At 39.1% G+C, this 14,077-nt stretch overlaps 4 protein-coding genes across 5 annotated transcripts; 1 reads left to right on the top strand and 3 right to left on the bottom strand.

Annotated features, from left to right (window-relative positions):
- Positions 1 to 116: 116 nt before the first annotated feature.
- Positions 117 to 1,814, bottom strand: LOC144193323 (glutamine amidotransferase-like class 1 domain-containing protein 1). The gene is made up of 7 exons (XM_077712149.1): positions 1,650 to 1,814; positions 1,468 to 1,544; positions 1,179 to 1,284; positions 980 to 1,087; positions 785 to 876; positions 613 to 706; positions 117 to 523 (listed from the first exon to the last, which is right to left on the bottom strand). Exons 1-7 carry the CDS (start codon positions 1,696 to 1,698, stop codon positions 408 to 410), a joined length of 642 nt encoding a protein of 213 aa, XP_077568275.1. The 5' UTR covers positions 1,699 to 1,814; the 3' UTR covers positions 117 to 407.
- A 282-nt stretch (positions 1,815 to 2,096) lies between these two features.
- On the bottom strand, positions 2,097 to 5,412 carry LOC144184711 (CD151 antigen-like). Its single transcript, XM_077710423.1, has 8 exons — positions 5,174 to 5,412; positions 4,376 to 4,460; positions 4,028 to 4,219; positions 3,531 to 3,605; positions 2,811 to 2,915; positions 2,578 to 2,733; positions 2,412 to 2,498; positions 2,097 to 2,337 (listed from the first exon to the last, which is right to left on the bottom strand). Exons 2-8 carry the CDS (start codon positions 4,457 to 4,459, stop codon positions 2,278 to 2,280), a joined length of 759 nt encoding a protein of 252 aa, XP_077566549.1. The 5' UTR covers position 4,460; positions 5,174 to 5,412; the 3' UTR covers positions 2,097 to 2,277.
- Positions 5,413 to 7,499: 2,087 nt separating this feature from the next.
- Positions 7,500 to 11,282, bottom strand: cracr2b (calcium release activated channel regulator 2B). 2 transcript variants are annotated; one of them, XM_077710532.1, is made up of 11 exons: positions 11,199 to 11,282; positions 10,190 to 10,317; positions 9,842 to 10,106; positions 9,662 to 9,773; positions 9,444 to 9,591; positions 9,224 to 9,370; positions 9,055 to 9,145; positions 8,769 to 8,864; positions 8,511 to 8,698; positions 8,145 to 8,216; positions 7,500 to 7,957 (listed from the first exon to the last, which is right to left on the bottom strand). In XM_077710532.1, the coding sequence occupies exons 3-11, from the start codon at positions 10,094 to 10,096 to the stop codon at positions 7,807 to 7,809; spliced, it is 1,260 nt and encodes a 419-aa protein (XP_077566658.1). In that variant the 5' UTR covers positions 10,097 to 10,106; positions 10,190 to 10,317; positions 11,199 to 11,282; the 3' UTR covers positions 7,500 to 7,806. The 2 variants fall into 2 exon arrangements, with proteins under 2 accessions (XP_077566658.1, XP_077566659.1); XM_077710533.1 differs by having other exon boundaries at positions 11,203 to 11,267.
- A 955-nt stretch (positions 11,283 to 12,237) lies between these two features.
- On the top strand, positions 12,238 to 13,869 carry tmem138 (transmembrane protein 138). Its single transcript, XM_077710226.1, has 4 exons — positions 12,238 to 12,436; positions 12,751 to 12,922; positions 13,019 to 13,094; positions 13,167 to 13,869. Exons 1-4 carry the CDS (start codon positions 12,309 to 12,311, stop codon positions 13,277 to 13,279), a joined length of 489 nt encoding a protein of 162 aa, XP_077566352.1. The 5' UTR covers positions 12,238 to 12,308; the 3' UTR covers positions 13,280 to 13,869.
- The last annotated feature ends 208 nt before the right edge of the window (positions 13,870 to 14,077 follow it).

The raw sequence follows: 14,077 nt of genomic DNA, 5'->3' as shown, positions 1-14,077 counted from the left end.
TAAGCATAAGCAGTTAAGCGGTGTATATAGTCAGCCCAAATATATATTTTTATATCTGCACTCTCAAATACTTTTTCTCTTGGATCACATTCACACACACAATGCATAAACCAATATATTTTCTCTTTGAAGCTCTTTTATGCACAATAATTATACTTTCGAGATCAGTTTTATATATAAATATACAATGAACAAAACTTCATTACAAACTACAAAATTGTAATTTTGGTGTTCCGTTTAGCTGGAACTTATCAACTTGACTGGCTGACGTGTTTTTATGTCATGTAATTAATTTATTTGCCAAAATTTAATGACTGACTGAACTGAGTAACAAGCTTGATTCAGAGAATTAAAAAAAAATCTACCATATAGCAAAAAAAAATTGAAAAAAAGTGACATAGCTGAGCTTACTTAGCATTAGAGAGCAGAATTAGATTGTTGAGAGCGAGCCAGGTGGACTGTGCATTCTGTCCAGTTATGAGGTGTCTGTCAATGACAACATGAACGGTGTCCTTCTGGCTTGCTGTGAAACACAAAATGTCAATTGGAAAGGTTTCCAAATTATCTATACAAACTATCAACACAGTATTAGTATGACGCATTTGTACTGACCGGTGTAGGAGCCTCCGCTATCCTTCACAAAGTCCTCCACGATCAAAGGCAGGTTGGCAAAGTCCGGCCTCCGCACCAGTTCAAACACGGATGGCTTCAGAGATGGATGACATGTAAAGACTCCAACCTAGATTTGGATGTGAGGCCTGGCCCCTGTGTGTATTGAACATACCCCTGTCAGACTATATCCGTCGAAGATCCACCTGTTTCCCTCCATAGCACAACACAGCGCTGACACTCCTTCTCCGACGGCACACACAGGCTCTGCATGCAAAAACACTCAAATCATTGGCTATCAGCGATAGGATAGACGTTAGTTGGACGTCTATTGCCATCGATTGCGGTACACATTGATGAAAAGTCTCACTCTGCTTGGAGATGAAGTGTGAGAGGATTCGGTGCAATGAGCCGCTATGTGCCAGGTCGTTGGGTGCTCCTGGGCAATCGGGAATGAGCAGAGACTGGTAGCGAGCTCCTGTGTCCATGAATGAATAAAAAAAGGGCCATGACGATACAGTAGGTAAAGCAAACAGGAGGACTGATCAGTGACGTTGAGTGATTCTCACCATCGATGGATTCAAGTTTGGCAGGGCTGGCGTAAGGTTTTAGGTTGAAGTCCTGCACCCATCTGGAAGTGGTGTCATCCACCCCAGCAAAATCTACTGGCTTCCCCTTTTGGGAAATAGGGTTCAAGAGTTCTCATGTGTTGGAAAATACTTGGTCTTGTCCTCAGAAATGAAGGCAAGAACATGCAAAAGGGAATCCAATTATTTATTATTGGATGTCAGTCTCCTTGAGTCCATTTTTTTTTTTGGGAAAGTCCACAGTAAAACAAACGAAAAAAAACAATCTTACCCCCGGCGTTGCTGTTTGGAGGTTAAATAATGAGGAGCAAAGAGTAAAGCATTGCTGGAAAGACTTCGCCGAAACTCCTAGAACCAGTGAAGAAAGCACAGTTAAAAAAGCATCCATGCAAGTGCAATGAGACAAAGTGGAAAATACAAAATATTGTAACACAAATGGTTTGTAGATCACACCTTGAGGAGAGGCACTCAAAACAATCAAACACGTCGGCTTGGCAGACATGCTCTTATTTTTCCAAGATATCTTCAGATATGTATTGTTAACAAAATAGAAATTCAGATGTGTTCGCCAACCACTAAGAGGAAGCACCGCTTGAAGGAGGAACAAGTCAGCTGACAACAACATCCGCTGGGAAGCTTTTCAAAGGAAAAGCACTGACATGTGCACTATTATGTATTGCTTATTGTTTTGACTTGGGAGCATGGCCACATTTGACACATTTGATTTGGGGAAAGATGGGCAAGGTCAAATGTATTGACAGTACTACTATGAAAAAAAAATTCTATTGGCAACCATATACTTTTTATTGTTCTTTTATGCTAAGAAGTGGAAGAATTTTTCTTCAACAAAACTGTGACACACCAACAACAGCAGTGTAATACTTGTGTACATAACCACACCAAGCTCATTTTTTTCTGCATTATCCTTGTCATAAATAAGAAGACATAAGTTTGCAGAGTGAAGTGCTGCCCAGCAGCATAACAGCAGTTTGAGTATGTAAAATGTCAACGTCCAAACTTGTAAATTCACGGCACTTCAGTCTCAAAGCGCTCATCCAGTAAACACTCATAAAGTCCAACATTAGTACGGCTCATCTTTCAGATTTTGATGAAGGCAGCAAGTAAACATCATCCCAAATAGCTGAAACAACAAATCAAATAAAAGTATTAATATAAGATTGACCATTTTCACTACAATTACTTTTGAATGGTCACCTGTAAAAATGCAATCCCAATTCCGAACGCACCAACAACATACAACTGACTGAGAACGAACTCCTCCAATTTCACCACGCAACCTCCCTTGAAGCACAGCAAGAATTTTAGAATACTATTACGAATACTGCACATGAATTGGTTTCAATCGGACACCGGTACCCACCTCCACCATGTAAATGTTGGAGGGATGGTCTCTGAGGCCGCAAAGGCTGCCGGGAGTTTTACAGCAGCTGTCTGGAACAAGCTGTGAATCTTGTGTGGCCTGAATCCAAATGCTGTCTTTCCAGTCGGAGGAGCTGTTACTGCCACAGCAGTGGAACTAATAGGGAAGAATCCAACCTGATGAGTTCTATATTAACAAAACTCAAACCGTGTGAAAGTAGTGGAAATGCACACCTCCTGTTGAAGCTTGTCTACAGCATTTGTGATGCTTTCCTCCCCATCTTGTTGATATTTCTGCTGCATGGTCGTCTTCAGGTTCTCCCTCAGCCCCTCATCCAACTGTGAAGTAGAATAATTTGACACAAGCGCATAAGTATTTCCACTCTTACTTCTTTGAAGCCTATACAGTTTAAGATGGGTATTAATCTTATTGATTTTGTTAACAATTTGTTCTTGTTGATTTTAACACGAGTGGATTTTATATCAACCCAAAACTGAGCCTATTTCTGTACAGGTGCAGCTCAATTATTGCATCATTCAAAAAAAACTTTCAAAGCAACTAACACATTTCCAGAAACAAATGCATACTTTTAGTAACTTTTATGTGAGAAGGCACTTGGATTGTTTTAAATTTAATTATCCAATTTCTCAAAAATGATATTTAAGTTCATTGAGATGCACCTGTAAAGTCTAAGAAGTGGCAGCAGATTACCTGGTGGCAGAAGGGGAAACACTGACGCAAGAAAAGGGGGAAGAGAGAAGTAAGGTGTGAGAAGATAGACATAAAATGCAGGTGAAGGATGTACAGGGAATTCTTTCCAATTACAAACAACAACAAAAAACCTGAATTCGACAAGTTTTACATGTTGAGATTTGTAAGTGAAACTGAGCTCATTTGCTACAGATGTCAGTACTTGGAACAAAAACAAAGTAGGAGTGAAACAAAAAAAATACCTCTTTGTAGGTAATAAATGCCAAGACACCGGCAACGATTTCCAGCAGAAATACCGCCAGCAACAGGACCAAATACTGCAAGTGATGTACAGAATAACAAAAACAAAACATAAAACAACTGTAAATCCAAACTAAAACTAAAGTGAGCTGTTGACGGCTTGCCTTGAAAATGCAGTTTTGTAGTTATTTGAATGTCAAATCCTTTGAAGCTACAGAGCAAATTGTTTGTATGTTGGAACTGAAATAAGGTCACTGTGCTCATGACGCGAGTTTCTTTATTTACACAGCACATATCCTCCAACTGAGACGGAATGCCCGCTGCACACAGACGTTTTTGATGGTACTCATTCCTCGGACATTAACTGCACTCTAAAAGTAACTGTTGAGGACGCTGACAACGTGACCCGGACTGTCATGATGCAGTAACACAGTGTGGGCGTCCCAGTGTGTTACTGCATGCAACTAAATATGAATTTAAGATTTTTTGTTGGCCTCACCACAATCAACAGATTCTTCATCTCCAACATCGTAGCGCAACATCCGATGATGGCGGTGATGATCACGACCGCTCCGGCAGCAATCAGCACGTAAGCGGCTATGGAGTAGAAGCTGGAATTTAACAGATTGATGTAGTCACTCTTCTCCACCAGGGTCCACACGCCCACAGCTAGAACTGCACCCCCTGCGAGCTGAAAGAACATCCATTCCACTCCATTAATTGAACATGTTAGAAATATCGTGTGCACTCAATATTATATCTGCATCATCCAAATATGCTATGCCCGGTGTAAAAATAAGTGGTTTGTTATTATTGAAAATATGACGAGACAATTTTTGTATCTTACCCAAAAGAGGATGTTAAATATAAATAGAAGATACTTCAGACAAATGATTCCACAGGCATTGGTGTTTTCCCTCGGTCTTTCCATTCTGTAAAAATATATAGTATATTCAGTCCATATTAAACTCATTAATATATAAAAATACAGTATATCAAGTAGCGACTTATTTATTACCAACATAATGAAAAATTTGATATTTAATGACCTTAAACATAGCAATAACATAAAGAAGAAAGCTAAAATTAATTAATTTATTTATTTCTAATGTTCCAAAAAGGCCTATTTTGCATCTGTACTGTATTATCTGTTGTATGACATAAAGTAGCATACAATTAATTATAATATAACACTATCAGAAGCACTGTTGGCTCATCTGTGCATGATTTAGGATTGAGTATATTTGAATAAAAAGGCTTCCCAAATGTGGAAAGACTGAGCAAGAGCAGCTCACATATGAAATCAAATATGTTTTGGGCAAAGATACTTTACAGCTTGTGTCGCATGACATGAAGCAAAAAATATACTCCAGCGCATAGAGGAGCTTTAGCTCAGCCTAAAATAACTTTTTACTGGACGATATGATTTTTTTCAGGCAAAAAAAAAAATAATAATAATTATAATAATTAAATGAACCACTTCACTCATCAGAATATTTACAACTACAGAAATAAACAAATATGTATTGTTCCTGCCATACAAGCAAGTACAAATGTCTGACTGACAACCAAGTCAAAGTTATTTTTAACTATGATATCATGGAAAATGTGTGCCCCCTTTCAAAAGAGGCCAAAACTGTCCTACCTGATTTGAGATGTTAATTCCTGTGGCAATGTCTTTCAAGATTGGCGTGCCGAGATGGATGTCCTTCTTCGTGGTGGAGGTTGTCTGCAGTACTTTCCATACCGTGACCTCTCGGAGCCACTTTCCCACCCGAAAAACACTTCCCAAAGTGCATGGCTGCCCCCCACTGGCCTCCCCAACCAAGGAGGGAGAGGCTTCAGCAAATGCCAAAAATTCTATGAAAACTGGGGTCAGCGAGACCCCAATTGTATGTGTTTACAAACAAAAAAAATAGAATTCAATAGAAACCTAACTTTGAGTCAACAGAAGTCTACAACTGTGGACAGAATTATTACGTACATCTGGACTTCATGTTTGAGTTTCAGTGTTATTTTAACCTTTAACTTGACCTTAAATAAAACATCCTCATCTTTGGAACTAGAGGTCAACAAATGGTTGCAGCTAAATTTGCACCCATTTTCAAACATTGGTATTTTGCTTTGATTACAAACAGCAGCTACTCTTTTTTGCAGCATTTGTTGTCAGGGAAAGTGTGTTGTCACATTTTCGATCAAGTTGATCAATTAACTTCCTGGAATTAGAAGTATAATCAGAATTAAATAGATGTATTGAAGGTAATGAGAGCTATAGCTAGTATGTTTGCAGGTTGTTTATCATGGCATTAAATATAATACGTGTAGGTAAGTACAAATCCAATTGAAAAAAGTGTTCCATACTCAGCCATTTGAGTCATCAGCTGCTCTATGTTCTCCCCAGTTTTGGCACTGCACTCGTAAAATGAGGCCTTGTGGTGCTGTGTACAGAGTTAAAAGGTATTTCCCAAATTCTGCCTTTATTTTCAAAGGATGATTTGCATCTTACCTCTGCCAACGACTGTCCATCTTTTCTTGACACTTCCCTACAGTGAGTGTCAGCCAGGTCCAACTTGTTTCCGAGCAGCATGAGCATAACACCATCGCGCATCTTCTCCTAGGGACAGAACCTATACGTTATGCACTCTAGTGGAGTATTTCCCAATTTTTATAGCGTGTTCAGCCGTTCACATCTGCAAAAATCTTACTGAAGATCACCAAATGGAAAATGACCCCCTAAAAAATGAACGCTGAAATAACAGTGTTTTTTTTATTTCATTTATTCACATTAGTAAATGTGGACTTGTTTCTATGAGTACAAATGCTAGAGGCTTGAATTTCCTGCATGAGTGGTATCTGGCTGTCACAGTATTATCAGGACACATAGATGGTAGAACAAAGATATAATATTTTGAATAAAAACATTTTGGAGCACTTGTCTTAAGCGAAATGTGGTTTGTTGTCATTCAATGTGTGATATTTATACAAACAACAAAACACACATTTCAACAATTCTGATGACTTAACATGCACCTACTCACCTCCACCGAGTTCACCCATTCTCTCACAGTGCTAAAAGAGTACAGGCATGTAATGTCGTAAACCACCAGGATGGCATTAGCTTTGCGGTAGTATTGCTCAGCAATGCAATGAAATCTGAAATACATGACGAAGAACAAAGTTGGCGCAAAGTCGGGACAAAAGACCAAAGGACTGACCTTTCCTGACCGGCGGTGTCCCAAAGCTGCAGCGTGATGGAGGTGGAGCCCATATAGATGGTCTTCATCTGGAAGTCTACACCTAGCAGTAAACAATCTCATAAAACAAGCAATTTGTGAAAGGCTGGTTAAAGCTTACCAGTAGTGGCCCTCTTAGAGCTGCAAAAATGTCCTGTGCAGTAGTGCTGGATGAGGGAGCTTTTACCCACCCCTGAGTTGCCAAGGAAGATCACCTTAAACATACGCTGAAGATTCACAAAAGTGCAAATTGAATCTGACTTTTGTTTTGGACACGAGGAAGAAATCTGAGTTTGCTGAGCTACTCTCTGCGTTTGTGAATGAATTACAGCATCTTCCCTACCTGTCCAGAACTCTCACAACTGACTCTTTGCAAGGTCTTTGAATTTATAGCTCTTTTCACTGTGTACTGGTCCGGCTCATCGTGCGAGCTTCAGTGAAGATCACACACAGTTAGTGGTTTCTATCTCAGTGGGCCACGAGGCCAGCGTCCACATTAAAAAACAACTTGCTCACACAAACCTTTCCTCAGACTTGTGATGGGTAAAGTAGTGCTCAATCTCTTCCATATTTGGACTCTGAAAGGGGTTTGGTGGAAAGTTGTTAGTGGACAACCTCCCCATCATAACTCAATTCATTTTTAACTCTTTCAATGCCAAGCCTCCCAGATAAAACAGATATAACGTCCATTACCGCCAATGGGAGTGAATGAGTTAATAAAAAAAGTGGAATCCAGCACTCATTATGAAACATTTATTCTGCTGTGCACATACGCTTCTATAAGGAATGCTAATGCAATAATAAATGATGCATCACAAACAAGTGGCATTTTAAGGAAGCGATCAGTAGTACACAGTTGTTTTTCAGCTAAGTAGTAGCTGTTATATAATAAATAGTTTGGCAGAATAACCTTAAAAACACAGAATAAATGTCTTTGGAGCACTTGCTGTCAGTCCCTTAAGCATATTAAACAATGGCAGAGTTCAAGGGTGTAAATTGATGCCCTATGGATTGAAGGATTGATAAAGTTGTTCCCACACATGTTTTAGGGAGGATAATTGTGATGTGTCCATGAACTGTACAAGTCTTCACTGAGGTCATAGTTTAGTGGCAGAGGAGGAAGCGTGCAAGGATGACTAACCCTCTTCTTGGTCAGCTGGGCATCTTTCTCGTCTCGCAAACTTTTATTCATGTCCCTGCAGAGAATAAGGTTTTATGTGGTTTTTTTTTTTAATAATAAATGCAATGGATTGAAATGAGTTTTTTGGTGATATGAATAAATGAGATTGAGGTAGACATGGATGCATCATGACATTTGTTATAGTACAATGTTTCTAGTAAATTTGAGTTTTGTTACAATTGGCTACTTTGCAATTGACTTACCTCAACAGACTGAGTTGTCTCAAGAGACTATCCTTCTCTTTCTGTATGTTTCTTGAAACTTTAATCACATCTCTATGGTGAATTCATACAGATAAGAATGTTATATTAATAATAAAAATACAACAGTCATTTCTCAAGTGTTGGATGTCCTGCCACCTGTGATCATATTTTCTTCATTTCTTAACACTAGCAAACGGTTTGAACAAAACATATTTCAATGTTATTATGACAAAAATAATTTCTTCAAATTCAATTTGTGGCATTAACCTCTTATCATGTAAGTGACAACAGAATGCTATGTAAAAGGGCTAAGATTAGGTCCAAAATGTACCAAAGAGATACTAAATGAATGAGTGTATCACTTACTGCTGTCTGGCCATTTGTTCTTGGGCAGCACTGAGCTGCAGCTGGGCCAGCTGAACCATAGCAGCCTGCAGTTGCTCCTTGCTATTCTCTGCCTGCTCTTGCAGTTGGATATTGAGGCTACGTAGCTCCTGGTTCTGTTCCTTTATGTTTGACTGCTCACAAATCAGCTGCTGCACTCTGCTCTCCAGCTTAAATGCAAAGAAAATTTCCACCAAGTGCTACAATCTCATGGAAATCAAAAGGACCATCAGGACACACCTGTTTCTGTCTGCTCAAGGTTATCTCCAACTCTTGGTCCCGCATCTTTAACTCCTCTTCAATTTGAATGCCTCTCTGCGTGTGTCTGATACTCTCCTGTATTCCGACAAATATTCAATTGGTAAAAGTAGTGTTGCAAATTCATCGGTAAGAATTTTTAAAATGCTTTACTATAATATAATTAAATTGCTTTTGTTCTTTTTGGCTTCTTGGCACTTAACCAACTGTACATGGGCCAAAAATATGTCAATAAAGCTTCTGCTGCATCGCGCATAATAAGCTGTACCTGCGCAAGTCGTTTTTCTCGTTCTTCCCGGATTTGGTTTTCCATTTCTTCACACATAGACCGAACAACTTGATCGTGTTCACTTTCCCGCCTAAAGTGCAAACATTGAAGGGAATATAAAACCCGGCTCACTGTTGACGGCCACAAAATTCAATTGTTTGTGTGGTACCTGCGCAAAGCTTGTTCCAGGCTGTCTCTCTCTTTAATGGAGTCTTGTAGATGTGTGACGGCGTGGAGAAGAATGTTTTCCAAAAGCCTGAGCAGCTCTGGCCGCTCTCTCTGCAGCTCACACCAGAGAGACGACAGCTCCTGTTGACTGACACGCGGCAGCAAAAAAAAAAAAGTGGCACTTCACGATAGTTCTTTTCTTCTAAAAGTTGCATTGTTACCTATCAGAGAGCTTGTCAGCACCAAGATCATTTAGTATGTCATTAAGTCTCATTGTAGTAGCATTTTCTGACTGGTACATCTGGTTTGAGCTTTCATTGGCAAGTTCTTGGCTTTGTTCAGCCGTCTCATTTTCCCCCATAAGCTCACCTGCACCACAATTAGTTGACAGTTATAATAAAGGATGACTTTTTAAGTAAAGTGCGGTAAGTTTCCGTACCAAGTCCTGTGCTGAACTCAAGTGGTGTAAGAAAGCCATTGCTCTTGCGGTCCAAACTCTCAAATACGGTCTCCAGTTGTTCGGGCGATAGGGGCAATTCCATCTGTAGCCTCTGAGAAAAAGGATATGAACATTTCAGATAAGGAGTTCATTTCTATTCTGAAAAAACTATTTGCTCACCTGCATGTCCCTTTTCGTGATAAAACCTTTCCCCTCTTTGTCGCACAACACAAACAGTTGCTTGGCTTTCCCCATGGTTTCGGCCGGTGGGCTTGCTATTGCTGTCTTTCTTGGACTGGGACACCCAAGAGGACTACGGGTCCTGCCCAGTCTGGGGCTCCCCAGTGATAGACTCTTAAGCCGAGGGCTTAAGGGTACAGCCTCGCCACTGCCTTGACCTTCCAGCACCTCCCCATCATTTAGCCACTGAGACATTTTTTTTTAGCTGCGTTTAAAGAGGCAAATGAATACATAGAAACAAATGCATCTGAACATGTAGTAGTTCTGTTTATTGACATTATCACTCACCTTTTTGCTGCAGGGTTGTGGGAAGTCAGCTCACGGATCCACCCTTGTCAAACAAGAAAAAACAAACTCTGCTGCGACTGAATGTATAATCTCCAGCTGCTCTGTGAATTTTTTTTCTCAACTTAGGTCTGCACAGGAAACATGACTTTGTGTTATGTTACAGTCAAAATACTCACTGGTGTAAGTAACTCCTTCAGTATTGGGCTGGTATTGAGAGTAAATCTAACCAATTTCTATGACCTAAGGCAACATTTTTGCATGGCTAAAGTCTAGGAACAAAAAAATGACTCAAACCCCAGGATGTAGAATATAAAGCAAGGAACAGGATGCAGTCATTTGTGTACATTTGTGTGCCCAGCACTTGACAGTCAAGAGAGAGGAGATGCAAATACACTGTTTGTACACATTTGCATGGTTATGAACTTAAAGCTACCACAATTGCAGGCAAATACTTTTTTCCAAAATGATTATATTACATATTTTAAATATGTCATACTAATGCCAGGTATTCCTTTCAGTGTTTAACTCTTGCATTGATATATTCAAAACTTCAAATGCAGTATTTGGCTTAATATAACGACACAAAAAGCCTCTCCAAACTGTGGTGTTAACATATGTGTAAAGATAAACATTAAGACTACTGATAGTATTCTAGGAGATGATCTATGAAACCTTCGTAACTTCCTCCTGACAAAAGTGATAAGATGAATTCCAGCGTGGAAAACTAGCAACAGTATATGGAGAATTTGATGTTTAAAATACCTACCCAGGAAAGGCAAATAAACTTAGTCCTATGTTAAACGAACTGTGTTGTTTTGTCAGATAAAGGGAAAGCAGGAGAAAAGAACAAGAACTCTGCAGTATTTTAAATTAGTCATTAAAAAATATGTTTAAATACGCTATATTTGTGGAACAGAAAAGGACTAATAATTAGCGTAGGATCGATTTCTCAATGCATAATCACGAATAGTCGTTTAAGACATGATGTAAAAGTAAGAAATTGTCATACCTACACCGAACTAGACGCAGGTGTCCAATACTTGACTACCTTCGATCACTTTTTAAAATTCTGGAAAGTAGTACTGCCAGTAGCCAATAGATGGCAGTAGCTAATCTTTGCCACCGCTCCAACGTTTACCGTAAAACCAAAACTAAAGAGCAGCAAAAATATTTTACAACCATGAATATCTTGAATATACGTTTTTTCATTTTATTACATTTGAAAATGGATATTTTATTCCTAAATATTTAACCATATTCCTTTAAATAACACGATTGACTTATTGGCAAACTATTAGATGAACCCTTGCATTGTTAGTGACGGTAAAATGTTCGGTTGCCATGGAAGACACGGAAATGCGACGTGAAGTGCTGCTGAAAGGCGTTTTGGCGCTGTGAGAGTACGTTGTTTTAAAGTCAATCTGGATCCCGATTTTTTCCCTCCCCTTTCCGTCTTTCCAACTTTCCCTTTTCAGTCTTTTCACGTATTATGTTTCATCTTCACATCATCAAGATCGGTAAGAAATTCCTTTTGATTTCTTGCGTACATTAGCGAAGTCGGACAATAACAATACAATAGTACGAGTTTAGAATTCCATGATGATAAAACTAAATCTGAGCAACAATGCCAATTTAACGATTTGAGGCAGAGATGAAAACGAGTAGTATTTGTAGTTTGAGCCACTATACGTAACATAATCTGTTTCAAAACCCCATCACACATTTACAATGTTACATCAATCTATATGCGCTTAATATCCAAGTTCATGCAAACCCCCGCTATCTTGTGATACAGCAACACTAACCTCTTTTTATCCACTTCTTTGTGCTTCCTTGCAGACATATCAGCTTTAGATGATCTACTGTGAAATATCCAATCATGCCAAGTACTTTCAGTGTCTGCACTGATTTCTTGGACTTCAAATTTTCATCAGCTAACATCATTTATTTGAGAACACCATGTTTCTGGATAGAGACAGAGTATTTTTGGAAGTGCAGTTTTTAATACTTCCTTACGGTGTGAATGAAGTTTTACAGTATCCAGAAGTGATATGCAGTCCCAAACACCAGCATAAAAAAATTGTTCTTTATAGATGTTTGAAAACATTGCTGTATTGAGATGCTGCAGACTGCCAACTATTCGCTGGTGCTGCTGATCCAGCTCACACTTTTGGCTTTTGACCTTTTTGTCAATTCCTTCAGCGAACTACTGAGAGGAGCAGCTTTTGTCCAGCTGGTGCTCTTCATGTAAGTACTACCTGCCCTGTAGATGCAGCCAATCGCCAGTGTGCACACACACAACAAAGACATAATATTGACGTTGTAATTCATTATTGAATGTTAAATAGCTTCCTTTTCAGGACCTATTTAAAAAAAAAAAGAAACATCACATAATTACCACAAAACAATGTTCTCTTTTACTCAATACAATACTCACGTCTCTTCCTTTTTGTTTGATTGCGTAGTGTCTCATTTTCTACATTTCTGTACTTCGCAGACCTTAAAAGGTTTCGCAAGTGTTCTGTCAGTATTTTGTTAGTTATTAATGCTTGTATTTGCAGCATCCAGGACATCGCCATCTTATTCAACATGATCATCATCCTGTTGATGATGTTCAACACATACGTGTTCCAGGTGGGCTTGGTCTCCCTGCTGCTAGAACGCTTTAGAGCGCTGCTGTTTTTTTCCACTCTCTACTTGACCCTTAGCATCTGCCTGCACAGCTGGGTGATGGTAAGTAAGCATGTGAACTCTGTACCGATGCTTCAAGCATGCCACCAGTGTCTTGGAGTAGAAACTCCATTCATTAAGTTGCCTTTTGTTGTCTAGAATCTAAGATGGAAAGCACCTAATCGCTTTGTTTGGACAGATGGCCTTGTAGTACTCTTTGTTTTCCAAAGAATAGGTAATTTGTCAAAATTTTACAATTTCAAATGTGTTCTTTTTGTGCGTTCAACAAGTATTGTCTATTTTACAGTGGCAGTGTTGTATTACTACTTGTATAAGCGCACGGCAGAGTACATGGGGGACCCTCGACTCTACACAGACTCTCTTTGGCTACGTGAGGCCTTTGCCAGAGCTCGACAGTAGACCACAAAAAGCCTGAGAGCAGTGATTTGCATTTGCTATCAAGCCAATAGGATCCCGCTGTTGATGAAGATTTGGCATATGTAACAGCTTCTGTTTTACATCCAAGACTTAAAGTGGTTTTACATTTTTTTTCTTGCCTCATTGGAACTTCTAGGAATACCTTTATGTCTAGTTTAATGCTCAAAGATACAGAAGAAAAAATAGCAATTATAACACTCATCCATCCTTATAAAAGAAGGCCTAGAGGGCAGCTGGCTTTAAAGTTTCCACTGGTACGTAACACAAGTGTGGCATATTTAATTAATCAGGATTGAGTCTGGTAATCTGTTATATGTGGCCTTTGTATTGCAAGTAGGAGACTAGCTAAATCAAAATGATGTTACGATGCATTTTCTCAGTTTTAGACTGCCGCTAGGATTTATTTATCACCTATACACAATATCACTTGTCTCCATGCCTAGTGTGCATTTATGTTTACATAATGTCAGTGTTGATTTTTAGAGTGAATCCACTCATCTTTAAGGGTGGAGGATCTTTTCATTTGTGTTCCTGTTTTCCCTTTTCTTTTTTATTAAATAATCCTTCTCTAATCCCATGTGTAATCCATCACCGAGTATAACCGTGAAGACAAGGTGAAACAGACGGCTCTATTTTTAACACAAAGATTAATCAGGATTTAGGTGCCACAAGTGCAACAAACCATAAATAGGCGTCTGAATGTCACAAAAATAAACCCTGCTGTCGCAGGTCAAGTTGTTGTTTTGGACTTGTTTGGATTAGTTTTTTAACGTACTTGGA

The sequence above is a fragment of the Stigmatopora nigra genome, chromosome 2 (assembly GCF_051989575.1).
Source record: "Stigmatopora nigra isolate UIUO_SnigA chromosome 2, RoL_Snig_1.1, whole genome shotgun sequence".
Lineage (NCBI taxonomy): Eukaryota > Metazoa > Chordata > Actinopteri > Syngnathiformes > Syngnathidae > Stigmatopora > Stigmatopora nigra.
This window is presented reverse-complemented; position numbering and strand designations above follow the sequence as displayed.